The sequence below is a fragment of the Protomyctophum parallelum genome, assembly GCF_964188405.1.
Source record: "Protomyctophum parallelum genome assembly, chromosome: 23".
In the NCBI taxonomy this organism is placed as follows: Eukaryota; Metazoa; Chordata; class Actinopteri; order Myctophiformes; family Myctophidae; genus Protomyctophum; species Protomyctophum parallelum.
In genome coordinates, this window is record NC_139715.1 from 12,238,080 (window position 1) to 12,260,299 (window position 22,220).

General features: G+C 44.1%; 1 protein-coding gene across 1 annotated transcript in view; it reads right to left on the reverse strand.

Annotated features, from left to right (window-relative positions):
* The window catches only part of LOC310854421 (gamma-aminobutyric acid receptor subunit beta-3-like), a gene marked incomplete at both ends in the record, with an annotated part of 123,562 nt that overhangs the window by 13,854 nt on the left and 87,488 nt on the right, over nt 1-22,220 (reverse strand). The window contains 2 exons of the mRNA XM_083759060.1: nt 6,719-6,871; nt 20,451-20,588. Coding sequence (XP_083615186.1) covers nt 6,719-6,871; nt 20,451-20,588 — 291 coding nt within the window. The remainder of the gene's footprint in view (nt 1-6,718; nt 6,872-20,450; nt 20,589-22,220) is intronic.

Genomic DNA, 22,220 nt, shown 5'->3' on the forward strand with positions numbered 1-22,220 from the left:
ATGTAGGGAACAGACGTTATAGGTGATTGATTTATAACGCAGTGAATGTGTAAATAAAGTGTTAAAATGATGATTTTATGTGGCCACACCCACCAGTTATTTTCACCTTATTGCCACCCTGAACTTAAGCCTGGCCTACAGCTGTTGTTGTGTGATAACGGGGGAGGGGATGATTTCACCACGTCACTAAAGTGGTGGTATTTAATTTGATTGGGCCTTTTTTTTTTTTTTTTTTTTAAGATTTTTTTTTTTAAGGGATAGAAAGTAGGCTGACAGGAAACGGGAGAGAGATGGGGGGATGACATGCGGTAAAGGCCGTGTCGGGTCCGGGAGTCGAACCCGCGGCACACCGCGACTGGATCACCAGTCCGGTGCCCAGACCGTTACGCTACGGCCTGGGCCTGATTGGGCCTTTTGACGCAAAGGCTTTCAAAGCTTTCAGGAAGAAACCAAAAATACACACGGAAGACATATTTGAGCATATGAGTCTATTAAAGTAATGTTAACTCCACAGACGCATACAACACAGAAAATGTACAAACAATCACAGCACGGGCACTCCATCTTAAAGTAAAGTATAGGCTTTAACCCCTTTTGGGCGGGAACCCCATTTGGTGATTTAAGCATTATGTTATACTTTAGCTATTGAAAAATACAAGCTCATATCGCGGCGCTCGGTGCACTATGAGCTTGTAGATCTGCTATTTTTGGGGGTCCCTGCATGGAACAACATATTTTCAGATGGGTCGGCACCCAATTACATAGACATTTTGGGGGTCCTTGACATGAAAATGTTTGAGAACGACTGATATAGAAGACATGGGGTTTTTCTGCAAACTGTCAGGATTTAGAAGGCATTTGTAGAATCGTCCTCGGGTCTAAATGCAGGGTTACGGAGAGCTGGAAGGAGGTGCTGATGATACTTAACTCTAGGCTGTGTGTGTGTGTGTGTGTGCGTGTGTGTGCGTGTGCGTGCGTGCGTGCGTGCGCGTGTGTGTGTGTTGTGGATGATAAAGGAGCGATGGAGAAGGAGCAGGGAGCTGGTGAAAGGACGTTGATGAATGTCGCCCGTCGGGTCATTGATCAAGGCCAGTGCTATATGACGCGTTAAGGGGTCATCTCGATGCGTAAAGGTCAACCGCGGCGGCCACACACACGCACGACAAAGCTGTATATGCGCTGAAGGATCGAGCCGAGCGCACGAGACAAATGGAGGCCAGCGTCGGTCCTGCGGGGCACCGTAACCCATTTAGGCCGGACGTCGAAATTAAAAAAAAATGTCTTCTAAATCATGACAGTTTTCTGAAAAACCCTGTGTTTCTGTCAGTGGTTCTCAAACATTTTCATGTCAAGGACCCCTAAAAATATATGTAATTGGCCAACGACCCCCGCATGTGAAAATATGATTTGAGTAAAAAAATAAAAAAAAGTTCACTCTGAAAGAATATATATTCAAAGATTTACACCACATTTTCACAAAAAAAATAAAAAAAGGCAGACCTACAAGCTCGTAGCGCGGCACTCGGTGCCGTGCTATCATGCTTTAGCTATTTTCATACTTTAGCTATTTTTCAATAGCTAAAGTATATCATAATGCCTTAAACACCAAAAGGGGTTCCCGCCCAGAATGGGTTAAATCAGTCACACAATTTCTTCCTCTAAAAAACCTTGAATACAATGTCTTCATTCTGATAATAAAGTATACAATGTCAGTTCCATGCATTGATCCCAGCCTGCAACACAAATCAATCGATTGATTGATTAGTTAAAAGCGGTTCCCAAACCTTTTTGGCCATGCACCCCCTGTTGCCTCCATACGCACCCCCCCACCCCCCCCCCCCCCACTTGGAAATATAAATTGCATAAGCTATATAGAGACTACATTCTGCATATACTTGCCATATATTAGCATAATATATTTAAAATAAAAAACATAGCACGACGCACCATTAGCCTTTTCATGTCGCGCACCCCCTAGAAGGCGTTCGGGCACCACGAGGGTGCACGGACCACAGTTTGGGAACCACTGGGTTAACCCATTCTGGGTGTTTTGGTGTTTTAAGCATTATGTTATACTTTGGCTATTGAAAAATAGCAGATCTACAAGCTCATAGCGCGGCACCGAGTGCCGCACTACGAGCTTGTAGATCTGCTATTTTTGAAAAAATCTTTTTTATCTAAAATCTTTGCTTCTGAAAATGTTTGAGAACCACTGACATATAGAAACATGAGGTTTTTCAGAAAACTGTCAGCATTCAGAAGGCATTTGTATAATCGTCCTCAGGTCTAAATGGGTTAAATTAGTTCTTTAAAATGCGGCCTGTTGGGCAAGGCGGTCAGACGGGTGGCTACAATAGCAGCTGGCAGAATGATGTATACTTACTATTTTAGAAAACATGCGGATCGCTTGATTTATGGCCCTGCATGCTGTCCAATTATTCACGGGGAGCCATAAATAATGGAGGCACGTTTCCGTTTTAAGCCCAAACAAAACACTACACCAGCTGATTTCTTTGACTAATTAGTCCCCTACTCTCTCTCTCTCTCTCTCTCGTGGAAGGTGTGTTAATTAGTGAAATCAGCTGGTGCCGGTGTGCGTTTGATGGAACGAAGAAGACCTGCGTGCATTCGGTCCCGGGGCCCTCGCGGGACGTCGCCACCCGTTTAAAAGGTTTGCCTATATAGTTCCAACCTTATGTTTGATATTAAAAAAGGAAATGCGTGACGCTGCGCAATATTTAGTGCCCCCGAACAGTGTTGTTTCTTTGGCAGCACATTTTGATTTTAGTTTTAGTCGTAGTCTCTTCAATAGTTGACACAGTTCACATTTTAGTCACCATGGAATGCTTTAGTGTTTAGTCTAGTTTTAGTCGACTAATTATCATACGATTTTAGTCGACTAAATCTACAGTTGATTTAGATTGTCAGTATATTTAGTCACAGTTTTAGTCATCATGGCTTAGTTTTTGTGTGGTGCAAACCGTGCAACCACTCCAAGGAACAGCAATGTCCGTGTCCACCTATGTGTTCACCTACAGTATGTGTTAACCCATTCTGAACGGGCACCCGTTTTGGTGTCAGCATCATGTTATGCTTTAGCTATTGAAAAATAGCAGATCTACAAGCTCGTAGCGCGCCACCAAGTGGCGCGCTACGAGCTTGTAGGTCTGCTATTTTTGAAAAATCGAAGAGCGACTGACATTTCTAGAATCTGATCTCAGGTCAGAATGGGTTACTCAGACCAGTGTGTGTCCTAGTGGAAACCTCGTATGAATCTGATCTCAGGTCAGTATGTGTTAATGAGCACCAGTGGTATGACTATGAGTACCAGAAACAGAGAGAGATAGTGCTGCATTGTTGCCTGCTAATGAGAGAGAGAAAGAGAGAGAGAGAGAGAGAGAGGAGGGAGGTGGGGGGGAGAGGGGAGTTGCACCACTCAGTTCACATGGGTGTGATTTTTCTTTAGTATTTGATGTCGTTTTTTGTCAGTGAATAAAGGTAGCCGACGAACATTTTTCGTCATAGTTTTCGCCGACGAAGACAACACTGCCCCCGACAGCGTCGTTGTTCTGCTATATGCTGTATGTAAAAGCCCTGTTTCTGTGATGACCCCTACAAACAGCAAGGAGACAGATCTCTTAACCCATTTGTAGACCATGAGGACTCTACAAATGTCGTCTAAACCCTAAACAGTTTTCTGAAAAACTACTGTATCATTAAACTAAATTAGCTCGTAGATCTGCTATTTTTCAACAGCAAAAGCATACCATAATGCTTAAAACACCAAAAAGGGTTCCCGCCCTTAAACAAACCAGATCTATCTGTAACGCTGACAAGTAAAGCCCAGAGATGTAACGATTATACAAACAACAATCTCTACGATAATCCATAATGATTAGCGTACGATTATACACGCATTATCTTTTCGTGCTGTCAGAAACCTTCAAATTAAATTCACTCCAAGAGTCACTGTTGTATACTGAATGTTCTGTTGAGAAGAAGAAAAAACCCAACATCAATCAGTTTAATGTAAATAGCTTTAGTGTCAAAATATGTTATTATTATTATTATATATTGAACTTTTCCTGACATTTTAATATGCTTATAGTGCCTCACTTTTACAGTACCGGCAGGCCATACCTGTAAATGATTTGTTATGCCATGCTCTTAGAAATCAATAGTATAAACCCATCTCCAGGTGATAAATAATCATAATTCATTACAGCCCGCTCTGAGCAATCATGAATTCACTTTCTCTTGGCCTGAGGAATCAATCGTCGTCTAAATGTACATCATCATGTCCTTATATATATGGACGGTATTGATGTGCAACGTGCGGCGGCCACAATGCACACTACAGCAGTGGTCCCCAAAGTGGGGTCCGGGGACCCCCAGGGGTCCTTGAGGGAGTTCCAGGGGGTCCCCCAGCTTAAATGATAGTTTGGAACAAAAATGGACCCTTATGGGTCTGTATAACTTGGTTCCATTTGTACACTCTCAGTTACATTAACCCATTCTGAACGGGGAACCCATTTTGGTGTTAGCATCATGTCGTGCTTTAGCTATTTAAAAATAGCAGATCTACAAGCTCGTAGCGCGCCACTCGGTGGCGCTCTATGAGCTTGTAGGTCTGCTATTTTTGAAAAATCGAAGAACGACTGACATTTTTTAGAATCTGATCTCGCGTCAGAATGGGTTCATCAGACCAGTGTGTGTCCAGTGGAAACCTCGTATGAATCTGATCTCGGGTCAGAATGGGTTAACATTGATTTTACAATATAAATTGGGGGGTCTCAGAGAAAGAAATGCCATTAAATGGGCGACTGTAGACTAATATGCATGTCAAAGTGACATGATGCTTTAGGGGCGACCGTACCCGATACACTGCAGTATACCTTTCATCTGGGCTGGAGACGGCTGCTACCAGCGCACTGACTGAGACTAACCACATGAACATCTGGGCGTCCATATTCTCCATGGTAATATCATAGTATATAGGGGACCATCCAGAAAAAAAAAATAGCAGATCTACAAGCTCACATCCCTGTGTAAGAATTTGCGACGGGAGCTTGTAGATCTGGAAAGAGATTTGGTGTCGAGGGAATATATAAAGTTAGCGGGGGCCAAGTATAGATCCCTGGGGGACACCACTTATATAGGGGCTTAAGTGGCTAAGTGAGAGATTATATACCTCCGAGTGCCACGGGGACTCCATGCCATGTTTAATCTGTCTCTTTGGGACTTCACTTATATTGCAAGGCATTAACGAGTCACTTATACGGCTGCGTTGAACACAAAGAGGTCCTAAATAGATTTGTGCATCTTCACTAGTACCCCGGGAACCGTTTTGTCGGAAGGGAACAGTCGTCGGAAATGGCCGATTTGCGAGGTCACAAAGTCGTCGCAATGCAGCGTGTGGTAACACTGTCGTTGTATATGTTATACTTTAACTATTGAAAAATAGCAGATCTACAAGCTCGTAGCGCGGCACCGAGTGCCGCGCTACGAGCTTGTAGGCCTGCTATTTTTGTAAAAGCGTGAAAATGTGGCGCAAATCTTTGAATATATTCTTTCAGAGCGAACGTTTTTAACTCAAATCTTTGCTTCTGGGCGGGTCCCTGGAACAACATATTTTCAGATGGGTGTTGGCGGCCAATTAACAGATATTTTTGGGGGTCCTTGACATGAAAATGTTTGAGAACCACTGACATAGAAACATGAGGTTTTTCAGAAAACTGTTAGGAAGCCATTTATTTTAGAATCGTCCTCAGGTCTAAATGGGTTAAGCTTTACACAAGCCCTCGCTCGTACCTTTAAAGGTATATTCAGTGATTTCACTTAATTCAAATATCACTTATTTTTTTGTTTTGTTGTGATAATCCTCCCTACTATAGAGTGTGCTGACCATATAAGGAGTTCCTCCCTGTCCCCAGTTAACCCCTGGGGGTCAAAAAACCTTAGGTTTCGTTTTTGGCTCTCTATCCTGATTGGATGAAAGGCTTAGGTCCCAGCCAAAAACAAAACCTAAGGTTTTTTGAGTGAAATCACTGAATATACCTTTAAGTACAACAGTATATGTGTCCATACCATAAGTACCTCATACCTTTAAGTACAACAGTATATGTGTCCATACCATAAGTACCTCGTACCTTTAAGTACAACAGTATAATATGTGTCCATAGTATGGACACATATACTGTTGTACTTAAAGGTATGAGGTACTTATGGTATGGACTCCATACCATAAGTACCTCATACCTTTAAGTACAACAGTATATGTGTCTATATACCATAAGAAACACAACCAGTACACAGAACATAATGGATACTGATACTGCATATGGACGGAAGCATTTCAACTTAAAGAGGGAGTGCCGTGATGTCTTTCAAAAACATGATCATCAGTTATTATTGCGCCCGCAGGTCGCAGATTACTATGAAAACCTGCAAAAGTCAGTCGATCCGTCACACCACCATATATGGCCGCATGTGGCCCCCGGGGGCCACCAGTTGCCCATGTACTGTACGCCCTATAGAGGAGTCATGACGTCAGCTATGGCTGTGCGTCATTCCCTCTCTCCGGTCCCTCCAACACGAGTTATTGAGGAAAATGCCCCCCCCCCCGGGGGAAATGCCCACGAGGAAATTCCCAGAGCATCGGACAGAAAGACAGCTATGACCGACATGACTAACGGACTCGGGCCGTACCGTACCGTACCTAGGGCCACTCTGGCCGCAGAGGCGTCGTAGTTGATCCAGAAGGAGACCCAGGAGAGGATGGTGATCAGGATGGATGGCATGTAGGTCTGCAGGATGAAGTAGCCGATATTTCTCTTCAGCTTGAAGCTCAGAGACAGCCGAGGGTACGCTCCTGTGGGACAAGAGGAGAGAGAGAGAGAGAGAATAGTCAATGTTGATCCACAATCCCACCGTGGCTGGGAGAACGGCATATAATTATAGATATAGGATTCAATTTGCTGGGTGGGGACGGACGGACGGACGGACGGACAGACGGACGGACGGGGGAGGAATGCCACACGCCTCTGCTTTTGATATCGCTCCCTCTGGTCATTCATTCACGTTTTTTTTCTTATGGCCGGTGGGGAGAGTGATTTATCTCTTTTTTTTAATCAGTTTATTTTCTTTTTTAATGATGCAATGAATAAACATACATGTATGTTTTGCTGTATCAGACATAAATAAATATTAAAATTAAAATCTGATCTCAGGTCAAAATGGGTTAATAAACCAACAGGTTTCCAGTCGCTGGTCGAAACACGTTGACTTTCAGAGCTTCTTGTAGACCTGATTCAAGTACCTTGATTTTTGAGTGGTGCAACCACTCCTACAACCAGCTTGCAATGTCCTCGTACCTGTTTGTGTGTCTGTGTAAGCACGAGTATGTGACTTAATAATAGCAGTAGGGGGCGCCAGAAACAGTGAGAGGGGTAGTGTCTCTAATGAGAGAGAGTGAGAGAGAGAGAGAGAGAGAGAGAGAGAGAGGGAGAGGGGGGGGGGGGGAAATTGCACCACTCAGTTCACACGTGTGTGATTTTTTTTATAGCCTCGCAGTGGCCAAACGCCAATCTGCCGGTGCAGAAAAAAAGAATCCGTCGGAAATGATTATGGACAAGGCAGGCTAGATTTTATTACGGCCTCTACTCTGTTATTGTTTGAGTGCTCCGATCTCTCCTCTCTTTGAAGTTTGGGTTTCCGTTGATCCTAGAAGAACCAATGTATGTTTTTAACTTTTTATCACCATTGAGCACCTGGTTGATCTCTCTCTCTCTCTCTCTCTCTCTCTCTCTCTCTCTCTCTCTCTCTCTCTCTCTCTCTCTCTCTCTCTCTCTCTCTCTCGGGAAGGGGAGACTGAGGAACTAACTGCTTTGAAAAACAACTAGAGGCATGTTTCGGCCAGTCGGTGATGGAATAGTTCCGTTGAGTGAGAAAACGGTGATGTCGATACGTAGGAACACTTTGACCCCGAGGCCCTATTACCTGGACGAAGAGAATAGCAAACACTTTGACCTGAAGACCCTATTAGCGGAGACCCTATTATCGTCGAGTACTCAGGCGCCCATTAAACTACTTCTAACGCGTTAATTCAACTTCTTAGAGAAGGTATAGGAGAATTACCGCCCTGACCAGCGATTCTTGGGAACGTTTGCCACCAGTGCTAATAACATACGAGTCCTCCCCAATGACAGTGTTGGGGTGTGACATCTTATCCAATGATAATAAGCGATACAAACGATACAATTCAAACGATAATGAGACGAGATCAGGGATTCTGGGGGGAACATGTTGAAATTTCACCTTTTTAAATAGTGAAAATAGCCAATCTACAAGCTCAAGTTTAAGTGACGATTTAGTTTAGTTGATTTGAATTTATTTGCATCAATTCGTAGATATTCTTAACCCATTCTGACCGGGCACCCATTTTGGTGTCGGCATCATGTTATGCTTTAGCTATTGAAAAATATTTTTTGAAAAATCAAAGAACGACTGACATTTTTTAGAATCTGATCTCAGGTCAGAATGGGTTAATCAGACCAGTGTGTGTCCAGTGGAAACCTCGTATGAATCTGATCTCAGGTCAGAATGGGTTAAAAACGATTCAGTAGATTGTGAGTGTGGTGTCAGAAACAGAACATTGTCAGTGAGAACGGAAGGCATTTAATGTTAATTCTATTCAGATTCCCTGAAGTTCCTCTGCTGGACACTAGATTGTAGATTGGCTGTTTTCAAATAGCCAAAGTTTAAATAGTGATTAAGTGGTTGAAGTAAGTTTTGTAATAATAATTCAAATCTATAAAGTAACTAGTAACTAGGGATGTCCCGATACACCTTTTTTGCTTCCGATCCGATCCCGATACCTCAATTTCTGTGTTAGCTGATACCGATACCGAATACCGATACGTGTCGTGATCTCATGTTGTGTTTATAGCTATATCTCGTGTTGTGTTCATAGCAGACTCATCACTCAAATGTGCACTTGCAGTTTGGGCAACTCCAAAGCAAACTCCACAAACTCCCCTTTGTCGGATCTGTGGTTAGACTGGCATATTCACCGATATGACCCGATAAATAAGGGCCGATCCGATACTTTTCCCGATACCGATACAGTATTTGGACATCTCTACTAGTAACTAAACCTTTCAAATAATTGTAGTGGAGTAAAGTACAATATTTTCCTCTGATATGTACAATAATGGAGAAGAAGAAAAAGTGTAGAAATGTTGAAATACTCCAATAAAGTAAATGTACTTCAAAATTGTACTTTCCACCACGGTCATTTTGACACCTTAAAATGTCAAAAATGAAATGACATCCAAAAAGCTTCCAAGGCCTTCAGGAGTGAATAGGGAGCACGCTGGGACATCTTGTTGTTTTCTTTCAGTTTCCATGACTACGCCACAGCGGCATGCGTTGGACTTATTTCCATGGTAACAAGTATCCCCTCACTTGCACACGCGTTTGCCTGCCACACACGCACACAAAGCACCCATGCCCATAATAACCCTATTTCAGGGTGATTTGACACAATACGCAAGTGAATGTACCATGCCTGTTGAATATGATGACGTGATCCATTTATGTGACCGGTCCCACAACCATCCCATCCACCTTCATGGTCCATTCATTGAGCATTAATGGCATATATAAATGCATGAAAACACCCATTTGATAAGCATGGTATTTAGCATTATGTCCCTTGCGCTAATCTGCCATGAGGAAGCATTGTGTGATTACTGGCGTGAGCCGGCACGAGAAATTCCCTCCCTCCCTGCTGTGTGCGTGCGTTGCGTTGCGTGTGTGCGTGCGGTGCGTTGCGTGCGTTGCCTGCCTGCGTGCGTGCGTGCGCATGCCCGCACGGTATGTGTGATCTGTTCTAGGGAAAGGGCACGGCGTGATTTATCCCGTATCTCCTGGTGTGTACGCGCGTGTATGGATTGAACGTATGGCTCATATATGGCTCATTACTCGTCCTATCCCTGGCTATTCATCATGTTCTCTTTTGTACTAGTAGGGAGATAAGTGGAGGCCATTGCGCTGATATTTCCAGCCCGTGGGCGGTAAGTGGGTGTTTTGTGTTTCAGCCAACGTTTGCTTGTGGCCGAGTGCCGGGGTCCAAATTGACTCTGCATTGTAGCGCGCGCAGATGGATGGACGGTAGTACGCCTTGGAAGGAAGAAAAAAAATAGCGTGTCATGGTGGCGGTGGCTCAGTATATAGGGGTATATATAGGGTATGTATAGAGGGGTCATGGTGGTGGTGGCTCAGTATATAGGGGTATATATAGGGTATGTATATAGGGGTCATGGTGGCGGTGGCTCAGTATATAGGGGTATATATAGGGTATGTATATAGGGGTCATGGTGGTGGTGGCTCAGTATATAGGGGTATATATAGGGTATGTATAGAGGGGTCATGGTGGCGGTGGCTCAGTATATAGGGGTATATATAGGGTATGTATATAGGGGTCATGGTGGCGGTGGCTCAGTATATAGGGGTATATATAGGGTATGTATATAGGGGTCATGGTGGCGGTGGCTCAGTATATAGGGGTATATATAGGGTATGTATATAGGGGTCATGGTGGCGGTGGCTCAGTATATAGGGGTATATATAGGGTATGTATATAGGGGTCATGGTGGCGGTGGCTCAGTATATAGGGGTATATATAGGGTATGTATAGAGGGGTCATGGTGGTGGTGGCTCAGTATATAGGGGTATATATAGGGTATGTATATAGGGGTCATGGTGGCGGTGGCTCAGTATATAGGGGTATATATAGGGTATGTATAGAGGGGTCATGGTGGTGGTGGCTCAGTATATAGGGGTATATATAGGGTATGTATATAGGGGTCATGGTGGCGGTGGCTCAGTATATAGGGGTATATATAGGGTATGTATATAGGGGTCATGGTGGCGGTGGCTCAGTATATAGGGGTATATATAGGGTATGTATATAGGGGTCATGGTGGCGGTGGCTCAGTATATAGGGGTATATATAGGGTATGTATATAGGGGTCATGGTGGCGGTGGCTCAGTATATAGTAGCCTATATAGTGTATATAGTGTATATATATATAGTGTATATAGTGTAGTGGCTTTGTATATAGTGTATATATATAGTGTATAGTGTAGTGGCTCAGTATATAGGGTATAGAGAAGTAGCGGCTTGGTAAAAATGGGAAGGTTGTCGGTTTGGATCCCCACGCAGCTCCCTCTGCGTTGGGTGTCGAAGTGTCCTTGAGCAAGACACTGAACCCTTAAAGGGACACTTCACCCTTTTTGCAAAAAAATACATGTTAATGACGTTTAGAAGATTTAGAACACTTTCCTGGGGGGTTTTATGTGTGTAATAATATGTGGTTTTAGATATTTCAGATTTTAGCAGTGAGCCCATCAGTGTCTCTGATGTCATGGACACTGGGCTCTCTTACTTCCTGGACTACATTTCCCATAATGCTTTCCACCTGGATTCCAAGCATCTTGCTTATTATGTTTCAGCAAGCATGTGACATAAAAAAACCTACACGCGCACACACGCAGATTCAACAAACCGTGTTGTTTGCCTGTATAAAACCAACACGAGGTGCATACATGGAAAGAAAACAACAAACAGAAGCTTGCCGGGAATTCTTGACATAGAACAATGTATTATTTAAGAAGTGATTATAAGCGCCGTTTCAAAACACTGCTGGAAATAAATAGCCCTAAGTGCTTCTAAGCTCACAACAATGTGAACCATGCTCCTGTCACAGCTGCTGCTAGGACACAATCGAGACTAGAATACAAATACAAATTTCAAACAAACAAAAAAGTAATCATACTTGAAGCCTTTGTAGTAACCCCCCCACCGCACCCCCTCCTCCGGTTAAAAAAATAATATATATATATATATATATACGTGTGAAAACGGGGGGGCCCGCGTGGACTCTTTTCACACTTTCTGAGTTGAATTAACAACGAGAACTTGACTCTGCGAGTTGTGTGTGTGCGTGTGTGCGTGCGTGCGCGTGCGTGCGTGCTTAGAGCAGAATAATTGATGCTGTGGGTCTCGTTGCACATGAATATATGATGCCCTCCTGAATCCTGCGTTGTTTTTCTTGCCGGAGTGCCGGAAGAAACAGCGCGGTAATTGGCAACCGCACCAGCCTCTCGCTCTACCACCGAGAACTAAGATGCAGAGAGAGAGAGAGACTGAGAGAGAGAGAGAGAGAGAGAGAGAGAGACAGAGAGAGAGAGAGAGAGAGAGAGAGAGAGAGAGAGCTGTGAGAAATGAGGACAAAGTGGTTCGAACGAGACGGAAAGGAGAGATACCGGAGAAAAGATGGACGCCATAGAACTGAAGAGACTATAGGAGGGAGATAAGGGAGGGATGGAGTGGTGAGACCGGCAGATTATTATAGCCCCATAAAGACCTGAGGGCCGATTCTACGTAATACAAATGCCTTCTAAATCGGTATAGTTCTTACACTTTCGAGATTTTTCACCCGTGTGAACTGAGTGGTGTGGGGGTCCCCGGGACTTCCACACCCACAGGAACGCGCCCAGGTGGCCAGCCCGGTTCCGGTGAGCCGCCCCGCGTCCGAAATGGTCGAAAAATGACAGAGTTACTGTGTGGGGGAATTAGCATTTAGCAGACACCTCTCCCTCTCTCTCTCTCTCTCTCTCTCTCTCTCTCTCTGTAATTAGCAGGCAACAGTGCAACACTATCTCTCTCTCTCTGTTTCTAGCACAACAGTGCCACTTTTTCCCCTACTGGTACTCTAAACATAGGGACATAGATTGTGACATGGGGACATTGCTGTTTCTTGGAGTGGTTGCACCACTCAAAAATGATAGCAGATGTACAAGCTCGCAGCGCGGCACGTATTGTGTCACGCTGTGAGATTGTATATCTGCTGTTTCCTTTTAATGACTGCAAAGATGCGTCATGCGAAGGGAACTGCCGGAAAGAACACGAATGAGAGAGCAGTAGTCAGTGGCAGTATAGTTTTGAGAATAGCTGATCTACAAACTGACACATTTTGAAAACTCGAAAATATTGGACATTCTGCACAAAACACTTTTTGTAGTGACACTTTTACTCGAGGCAAAACGCTGAATGAATGTATGGGCCTTTTACCGTTTCTTCTACATCGAGGCATTGCTACTTCTACTGAACTAAACAAAGCCCAGTACTTCTTCCATCACTGAGAGTTGAAAGAGAGAGAGAGAGAGAGAGAGAGATATTAAAAGCAGTGGCATGTGTAATGGAGGAGTCCCGGCCATTAGACGGCCCTGTTGGGGGAGCCTTTGACGCGCTCCGCGCTTCCTGCCAGGCGCGCCGCAGCAGACCACTGCAGGACACTAAAGTTTAATGGCCGCCGCCCTGCGCGGGGGACGTGCTGCATGCATGCTTCTTCTTTAATGGCCGCCACCCTGCACGGGGGACGTGCTGCGTGCTTCTTCTCGCAAACAAGCGCACTGCCGCTCGCTCGCCCCGAGCATGTTCCGGAACCATGCAGCGATGCAGACAGTGGTTTCTGACTGTCCCGTTGCCGAAACCACATGCTTCCTTCTATGCATGAGGAGTCCAAGCTGCTTCATTTCACCTTTCACAGGGGGGAGTTTCCCCGGCTGGACGTAGCGCTTGGAAGGAACACGTTTTTCCGACGACCAGTTCCTTTCCCCTCCATCAGGCGCCCCGGGCTGGCCAAGGGGGAGGCAGTTCAGAGACCAGGATTACTGCATGTTTTTTGTGAGGGGACACGGGGAGAACATGCAAACTCCACACAGAAAGGCCCTTTCGCCAACCCCGCCTCGGGTATGGGCACTAATGACACGGAGGAGAGGACACGCCCCCCAGCGGGAATCGAACCCAGGACATTCTGGCTGTGAGGCGACAGCACTACCGACTGTGCCACCTTGCCCCTCTCAAGGACACTAACTCTGGGGGAGCCCGGGTTCGAACAACGCTTCAGGCTTTCCTGTACTTTTCCTGGCTTTTTTCTGGAAATAATTGTCTTCCCCAAGATTATCTCCACTGTTTATAGCCTTGCTAATTCGTCTTTGTTATGACAAGTGTCCCTTTTCAACACTTCTTTTCCTCGTGAAACATAATCTGAATAGCATTGACATAACACCAATTTTGCCCTCCTTTCTCACTGTCAACGTTTTGACAGTTTACTGACAATCCAAATGACGTGTGACGTTCTCAAATGGCACGTCTGTAACCATTCTTAAAGGGATAGTCTTAAGAAACTACTTTTTTTTCTAACCATTGGCATATACTCACTCCATTTGCGAATGTATGAATGTATGTCTTATTAGTATACCTTTAAAGTCCTGATGCTAACAAACACAAGAAAGTCCACGTTCATTTCCTCTGCGTCCTCGTGTGGAAAAGAGGCACGACAGTAACGTATATGCCGGCAATATGTTGGCCCATAACACATTGTGTATGAAGTGGCATTAGTTACAGTAACACACAGAGGGGGAGGGGGGTTCTATCCCCTCTCACTCACCCTTCATTACCCCTGAACGTACGCTCTGTAGTTAATGTTATTTACAGTAATATACAGTATATTATTATTATTAAAACATTTTATGACATCGGCCTGTTTTACCGTCTGTTTGCCTGGGCGATGATCTCCTTTAAAAAGGGAGTGAGCAAATCTATAAATAACTCTTGATTGACGCGTTCCAGTACAGCCGTTAATGAGTGCAATCTTGGTGCGCGAGGTGATAACATCGTGTGTGCCTCTCTCTCTCTCTCATCTTGACGTTTATTGACCATTGGTCTGCTTTCGGGCTTTGGTCAATAAACCGCCGTCGCCGAGCTTTTGGGAGGGGACGTGTGGTTATTCTATATCACGACTGTCCGTTTTTCAAATGAAAGATATAATGAGTATTTGACCCCCGTGCGGAAACGTGGTCAATCATTCTGCTACTGTTTGGGAAGGAGAAGGCCTTTCGTTTGTTTCTGCTTCGGCCATTGCTGATGGCTGGCGTTTGGCAGCCTTTGCTCAGGGACGCGTAGAGGCCATCTCGAGACCGTCAATAGCTTTGTGGGTACTACTACTGGGCAGAGGGCTTTTCTTTGTGACCGCCGCGCCGCGCCGTGCGTTCAAATCATGCAATAGAAATAACGCTGATCGGTCGCACACAACCCAAGAACTGCTTTAGTTTTTATTCTTGCATAGTGAATAATAGACAAACGTTTCGGCTATCCTGCAGCCTTCATCAGTGTGAAGCCGAAACCATTGCTAGAGCTGCTAGAGCCTTCTCTTATGGGGGTCCTTGGCATATATTTTCTAATGGGGGGGTCGGCAGGGCTAACTAGTATCAATTTGGGGGTCCTTGACATGAAAAGGTTTGGGAACCAGACACTCATGCTGCTGCACGGACTGGCTGTTAAGTAATGTGTATCCACTTCAGTGTTGTTTTTGGCAGCAATTTTTAGTTTTAGTCATAGTCTCTTGAATAGTTTGTCACATTTTAGTCACCTGGAATGTTTTAGTGTTAGTCTAGTTTTAGTCGACTAAATATCATAGGATTTTAGTCGACTAAATCTACAGTTGATTTAATTGACTAAAATGTGTTTTGGTGGGCCTTGATGCCGTCGTAATGACTGATTTTGCACTTGCTGAAAATAGCCGATCTACAGCATGCAACCAAATGTAAAATGACTTATACTGGATCTCTTGTCCACTAGTCCCTTCCTAACATTTTAGTCTAGTTTTTATCTGTTGATGAAATTGTCAACATATTTAGTCTCAGTTTTAGTCATCATAGCTTAGTTTTCATTTAGTTTCCATGTAGTTTTCGTCAGTGGAAAAAGGTATAGTCGACGAACATTTTTCGTCTTGGTTTTAGTCGACAACGCCGATCCACTTACAATCTGCTGCTAGGCTATGTGTGTCTCTCACCCGCAAAAGAGACTTCTGTGCTTCTGTGTATAGTACAGTATATCTATACTGCAAAATGTTTCTCTACTTGAATTTCTGCCTCATTTTATTTATATTCTGTCCACGCATCGTTATGTATGCGTTTGACATTGAGCTTTCTTGCCCCTTCTTTATACCCTTCACTGTAACTCTTCTCTGAAAACCGCCAAACTCTGCAGCTCGGAGCTCATACAGAAAAGGAATTTCTTAACCGTAAAAACCTGTAGTGACAATTGGTTTTGGAGTTGGAAACGCAGTATGTCAACGCTTGCAGGGGAGATGTGTCTAAAAAGCGCGCATGAGACGAAAGCACGTCCCGCCGGTAAAATATGTATTTGGGACGAATAGAAAACCCTGACTTGGGATGCAGTCGAGACAAAGAGGATTGTTGATTTAATTTTTAATACTGCTACCGAACCTGAGCCGACTATCGGTGTGCATATCACTGTCGCTATAAGCGAGAGTGTCTTCTGGGCGCTCGACGGCTCACTGGTGTGAAGAGCCGCCTGCATGGAAATGCCAACTCATGTATACATGGTGTCTGTGTGTAGCCCCCCGGGGCCAGGAAATGGCAACTCCTAAAAGTTTAAATAAGCTTCTAACCTCTTAAAACCCATTCTGGACGGGAACCCCTTTTGGTGTTTAAAGGATTATGTCATACAGTACTTTAGCTATTGAAAAATAGCAGATCTACAAGCTCGTAGCGCGGCACTCAGTGCCACGCTACGAGCTTGTAGGTCTGCTATTATGAAAAATCGGGAAAATGTAGTGCAAATCTATATGTGCAAATCTACGCATATGTATTCTTTCAGAGCGAACGTTTTGAACTAAAATCTTTGCTTCTGGGTGGGCACTGGAACAACATATTTTCAGATGGGGGTCGGCGGCCAATTACATATATTTTTGGTGGTCCTTGACATGAAAATGTTTGAGAACGACTGACATAGAAACATGGGTATTTCTGAAAACTGCCCAAACAAAATGTGTTTACTGTCATCATGATTTGTCAACTCGGCTGTTGGCTTTGTACGAGGCTTATACAGGTCTTTAAATATAATACATATAATATGTAGGCACAGCCAACATTCCTATAGCTTCAACCTTTCCTTTCTCACCGTTGGCAAACGGTTCAGCTTTACTTCATTTGTATCACGTCAATCATTTACAGGTGCAAAAGAGAGAGGGTGAGATGTTATTTCATTGCAAGCTATACTGTGACGGCCCCGCAGTCTATACCTTGTTGTTGTGATATTCAGGAAGTGTTGACATGCTGGCCTTTTCATTTGACAGTATTGGAGCCAGCTGAGGATTGCTTGGTGATTGGGACCCAGCTCAGCTGTGGAGATGGGGGCAGTTTTTAAACCGCTGGTTATATTAAAGCGAGGGAGACACCAGGCAAAAACAAAACGACGGACAAAGGAAAGGACAGAGAGGCCATGGTACGACTACAAACATCAGTGGCGTTTCCAGGAATTGCATTTTGGGCAGGCAAGATGTGTTAATTGTCGTCTCCCCGCGCACAATCGTAGCACTAAAGGCCAATCAGCTGTCCACTAATAGTTCTCAGGTCTTGTTTTTGTCCTCTCTCTTTTCTCATTGTATGGATTTTGGCCAAGGGGCCAGTGAGGCGCTCCAGTCTCTATCCTTCTTTATATGATTTTGGCCATGCCAGAAATGGATTTGGACAGGCGGGCGGGCGCCTTCGCCTTATTGTAGATACGCCTCTGACAAACATACATCAGAAGTGAGTTACCTTGAACGTATAATCGTATATACATAAAAATTACAATCTAACAAGGCATTTAGGTGGAATGTTTAATCGTGATATATATATTTCAGTTGGAAACGTATCTCCTTTTTCCCCCTGACGTGTTATGATTGTTTTCGCCGCCGTAAATTAATACCCTACTTCGTCATATACCGCAGAAATTGATTATACACATGAAGACCCCCCTCAAAAAAAACGATGAGGCCTGAAAACGTGTGCACATGAACATAACAGTAACAATAACAGTACCATACTGGGGACAAACATGTCCCTCCCAGTACAATGAGAGAGAGAAGCCAACAGGGTCTTCTGTTCCCATTACTGGAAGGGGGACTAGTAGTGTTCACAGCACTGCCCACGTGACTCACGCGTGCATATGGCACCACGATCGTCGATGGCGGGTGGAAATCTTTTATGTCCAAAATTATCTTTTATTAGGGAAAAACCATTGAAATAGTGAAAATAGACGATCTATACATTATCTACAACCTTGCGACAGGTTGCTATTTTTTTTTACTATACAACACTTTTGTATAAAGTATACAGGGTATTAATTTATGGAAACAAAAGTTTAAATATGGAGGTGATGTTTCTGCCTGAGTAACAATATATAAGCAGTATAATATAAGACATTGAGGAGTTGAGTACAGTTGAGTTAGAGTCCACTGCTGCGTTTCAGTAAACCCTTTTTTTATTTCCCAATGAATCATACACATGTGGCTCAGAAATAAATTAACATTATGGTAATTATATCACCAAATGTATACCACGTGACAGCCACAGACTTTTGTCTCATTGATTGCATAATGTATAGATCTATTTTTTTATCTTATTTTGTTCCCTGCTCCAGTTTTCTTGGCTCTGTGTTTCTTCTGTTCAGCTCTCAACGGTATCTCATTTGAAATCGCCTCTCCATATACATTCTTTGCACGTTTTAGTTGGTCTGAGATGTTCTGGGGGCGGGGGGTCCCTGGAACAACATATTTTCAAATGGGGGTTGGTGGCCAATTGCATATAATCTTTGGGGTCCTGGACATGAAATATTGAGCACCACTGGCACTGATATAGAAACTGATATAGGTATTTCAGATAACTGTCAGGATTTAGAAGGCTTTTCTTCTTTCTTTTTTTTTACGTCAGGCCTAAATGGGTTTTAAAAGACAGTCTTGGGTTTTGATCCCACTAGATTACCTCATCAGCACGTGAACCTGAACATTATTAATGTTGTGAGTTGGCTAAGGTTGGCTAAACCTCATTGCGGTGGGGTGGTCAACAGTGTTAATTTAGTCATTTTACTATTAGTTGCATGCTAAAAATAGACTATCTACAAGCTACAAGCTATTTTCAGCAATTGAAGTCATTACGACGGCATCAAGGCCCGCCAAAATACATTTTGTCATCAACTGCAGACTAAAATCTTATGATATTTAGTCGACTAAAACTAGACTAACACTAAAACATTATAAATAATAAATTAAAACTATATTCAAGAGACTATGACTATGACCAATACAAACTGACTGCAAAAATAACCTTAATAATAGAGAAAATGCATCATAAATGAATACTGAAACCAGATATAATCATTAAGGAAAGTTTATGCATGCACCACGTACTATTGTAAACTCTTAATTTCCATTTTCTAGCCATTCAGTTGCAAAAAAAAGCCTTTTATTTATTTATTTTAAACGACCCACGGGTTGCGAACCCCTGCTCTAGGCCTTAAAAATCAATCCGTTCATCTGTGTCATTTAGGATTTGTTTGTGTTGGCTATTCAAAAATAGCAGATGTACAACAACAAGCTATTTCTTTTAACATTTAAACATTTAAAATCTTGACAAAAAAAAAAAAACGTGACGCTGCTCAACTCTGCCACTTTAGGTCACCCAGCGGTATTGCAGCTGTTTCCTGCTCAGACAGACAGACATACATAAACACACATACACACTCATATAGGAGCGGTTGGCACCACTAAAAAAAAACAACAACAACCCTGAAGATGCCATGAAAAGTTCATTGCGTTGAATTACAATCTGGAGCCAGTTTCCAAGGCAGGCAAGTGGATTTTATACAACCCCGGCGTATACTGAAATGAATGGGATCTAATGGGGCTTCCTCGAAAACCTAACGAACCGTGACATGTTTTGGAAAACAGTTGGCAGCCAGTGCCACGGATACTGTGTGAGTCACGGCCAGTAGGGGAAAACAGCTCGCCAGAGCAGCAGTATGGTCCCTGCCACAACACGAGCCCGAGGGTCCCTATTAATAGGCAAACAAACATACGGCGAAAACAGACCGACCAGAGAGATTGGGGGGGGGGGAGGCCCAAGGACAGAGCCGTGGGGGCCCAGTCAACCAAGTATGTGTATACGTGATTTATGTGCATGTATGTATTTTTGCCCGGTGATTGTATACAGTACAGTATATAGATATCTTTTTCTGTTCTCGTGACATCTCGAGACCCATAGATCTCCATATAATGTCCACACTTGCAAATGAACCAAGTTGGTACTGCATATAGGAAGCCGGCCATAAGCAGCTTAATATTGTTTAACTCCTGCTTAATAGTAATACTGCTGTGCCGTATTAAGAAGCTCTGTTGTTTCAGCGCGACCACGCCCCTTTAGGGTGTGTGTGTGTGTGTGTGTGTGTGTGTGTGTGTGTGTGTGTGTGTGTGTGTGTGTGTGTGTGTGTGTGTGTGTGTGTGTGTGTGTGTGTGTGTGCGCAACGTGGCGTTTACCTGTCGAGAATACCACGTTTTTGGAGACCAGCTTGTAGTCGACGATGGAGAACTGTGGCAGCTCGATGCGCGTTACCCCCGTCACCGCCGTCTCCCCTCCCTTCCAGTAGAACTCGATGTCATCTGTGGTGTAGCCATCTGTAGCGGGGCACACACAGGCAGTGCAGGCAGGCACGCACACACACACACACACACACACACACACACACACACAGAAAATGAAATGTAACCATCTGCCATACATTGGAGAGTGTTGCTGATCAACCAACTGGAGCGTCATTTGGGATGCGAAGAAGAAAAAAAAGGAAACATGTTTGAAGTTGAGAGAGAGAGAGAGACCTGAAAAGCAAGTCACTTAACAGATTCACTGAGTTCACTCAAATGTTAAGAAATAGTGCCTCGTGCCCCCGAATGACGATGCATGGGCCTGGCCGCTAGCATGCATGCATGGGCCTGGCCGCTAGCATGCATGCATGGGCCTGGCCGCTAGCATGCATGCATGTTAATAAGCTCCACTGCAGTTGAACCATAGGGGCACGCCCATTCGCTCATGCACGTCAACCGTAGGGTTCAACCGGAGCTTATTGCGTCTTTCGTGCAAGAGGCAGTTTAGCTCGGAAGTTTATTTTGGTAACTTCTTTCTGTCAGCGTATTTTGGTAGAAGACAACCTAAATGATAATACTAGCACTGTGTTTTGGACTTTATGGACATATTTTTTATATAGTTTTGCTGTTGTTAATTTGGGTCTCGGATTAATTCCATTCGGTTTAATTTAGCTTTTGTTTAGTTTTCGTCAGTGAACAAAGGTAGTCGACAAACTTCTTTCGTCACCCGCTTTGAATGCTGTCAGGTTGTCAACCCATAATAACCAGTAGGTTGCTCATCAAGACCATGCAATGGAGCCTACTGGCTGCGATTAGGAATCACTAAATTACTGGCGCCGTAGTGAAAACATCATGAAACTGACTTACGTGGCCGGTTAAGACTGAGGTTAGGGTTAGGGGACTTATGTGGCCGGTTAAGACTGAGGTTAGGGTTAGGGGACTTATGTGGCCGGTTAAGACTGAGGTTAGGGTTAGGGGACTTATGTGGCCGGTTAAGACTGAGGTTAGGGTTAGGGGACTTATGTGGCCGGTTAAGACTGAGGTTAGAGTTAGGGGACTTATGTGGCCGGTTAAGACTGAGGTTAGGGTTAGGGGACTTATGTGGCCGGTTAAGACTGAGGTTAGGGTTAGGGGACTTATGTGGCCGGTTAAGACTGAGGTTAGGGTTAGGGGACTTATGTGGCCGGTTAAGACTGAGGTTAGGGTTAGGGGACTTATGTGGCCGGTTAAGACTGAGGTTAGGGTTAGGGGACTTATGTGGCCGGTTAAGACTGAGGTTAGAGTTAGGGGACTTATGTGGCCGGTTAAGACTGAGGTTAGGGTTAGGGGACTTATGTGGCCGGTTAAGACTGAGGTTAGGGTTAGGGGACTTATGTGGCCGGTTAAGACTGAGGTTAGAGTTAGGGGACTTATGTGGCCGGTTAAGACTGAGGTTAGGGTTAGGGATAGTTGGACAACGTGACCAACGCCACCGCGGACAATGGCTGACGACAACAACAACAACGTCTCCACTCCAGTAGAGCCTACTGGTGCCATGAAATGGGCTTGATAAGTAATGCTACTGGTCGATATTGACAACACTCGAATCCCCTATATACTTTCGTCGTAGGTTCAGACCGCCAAGTATAAGCAGCCTTGAGAAAGATATGGCTCGGGCGATGCGGT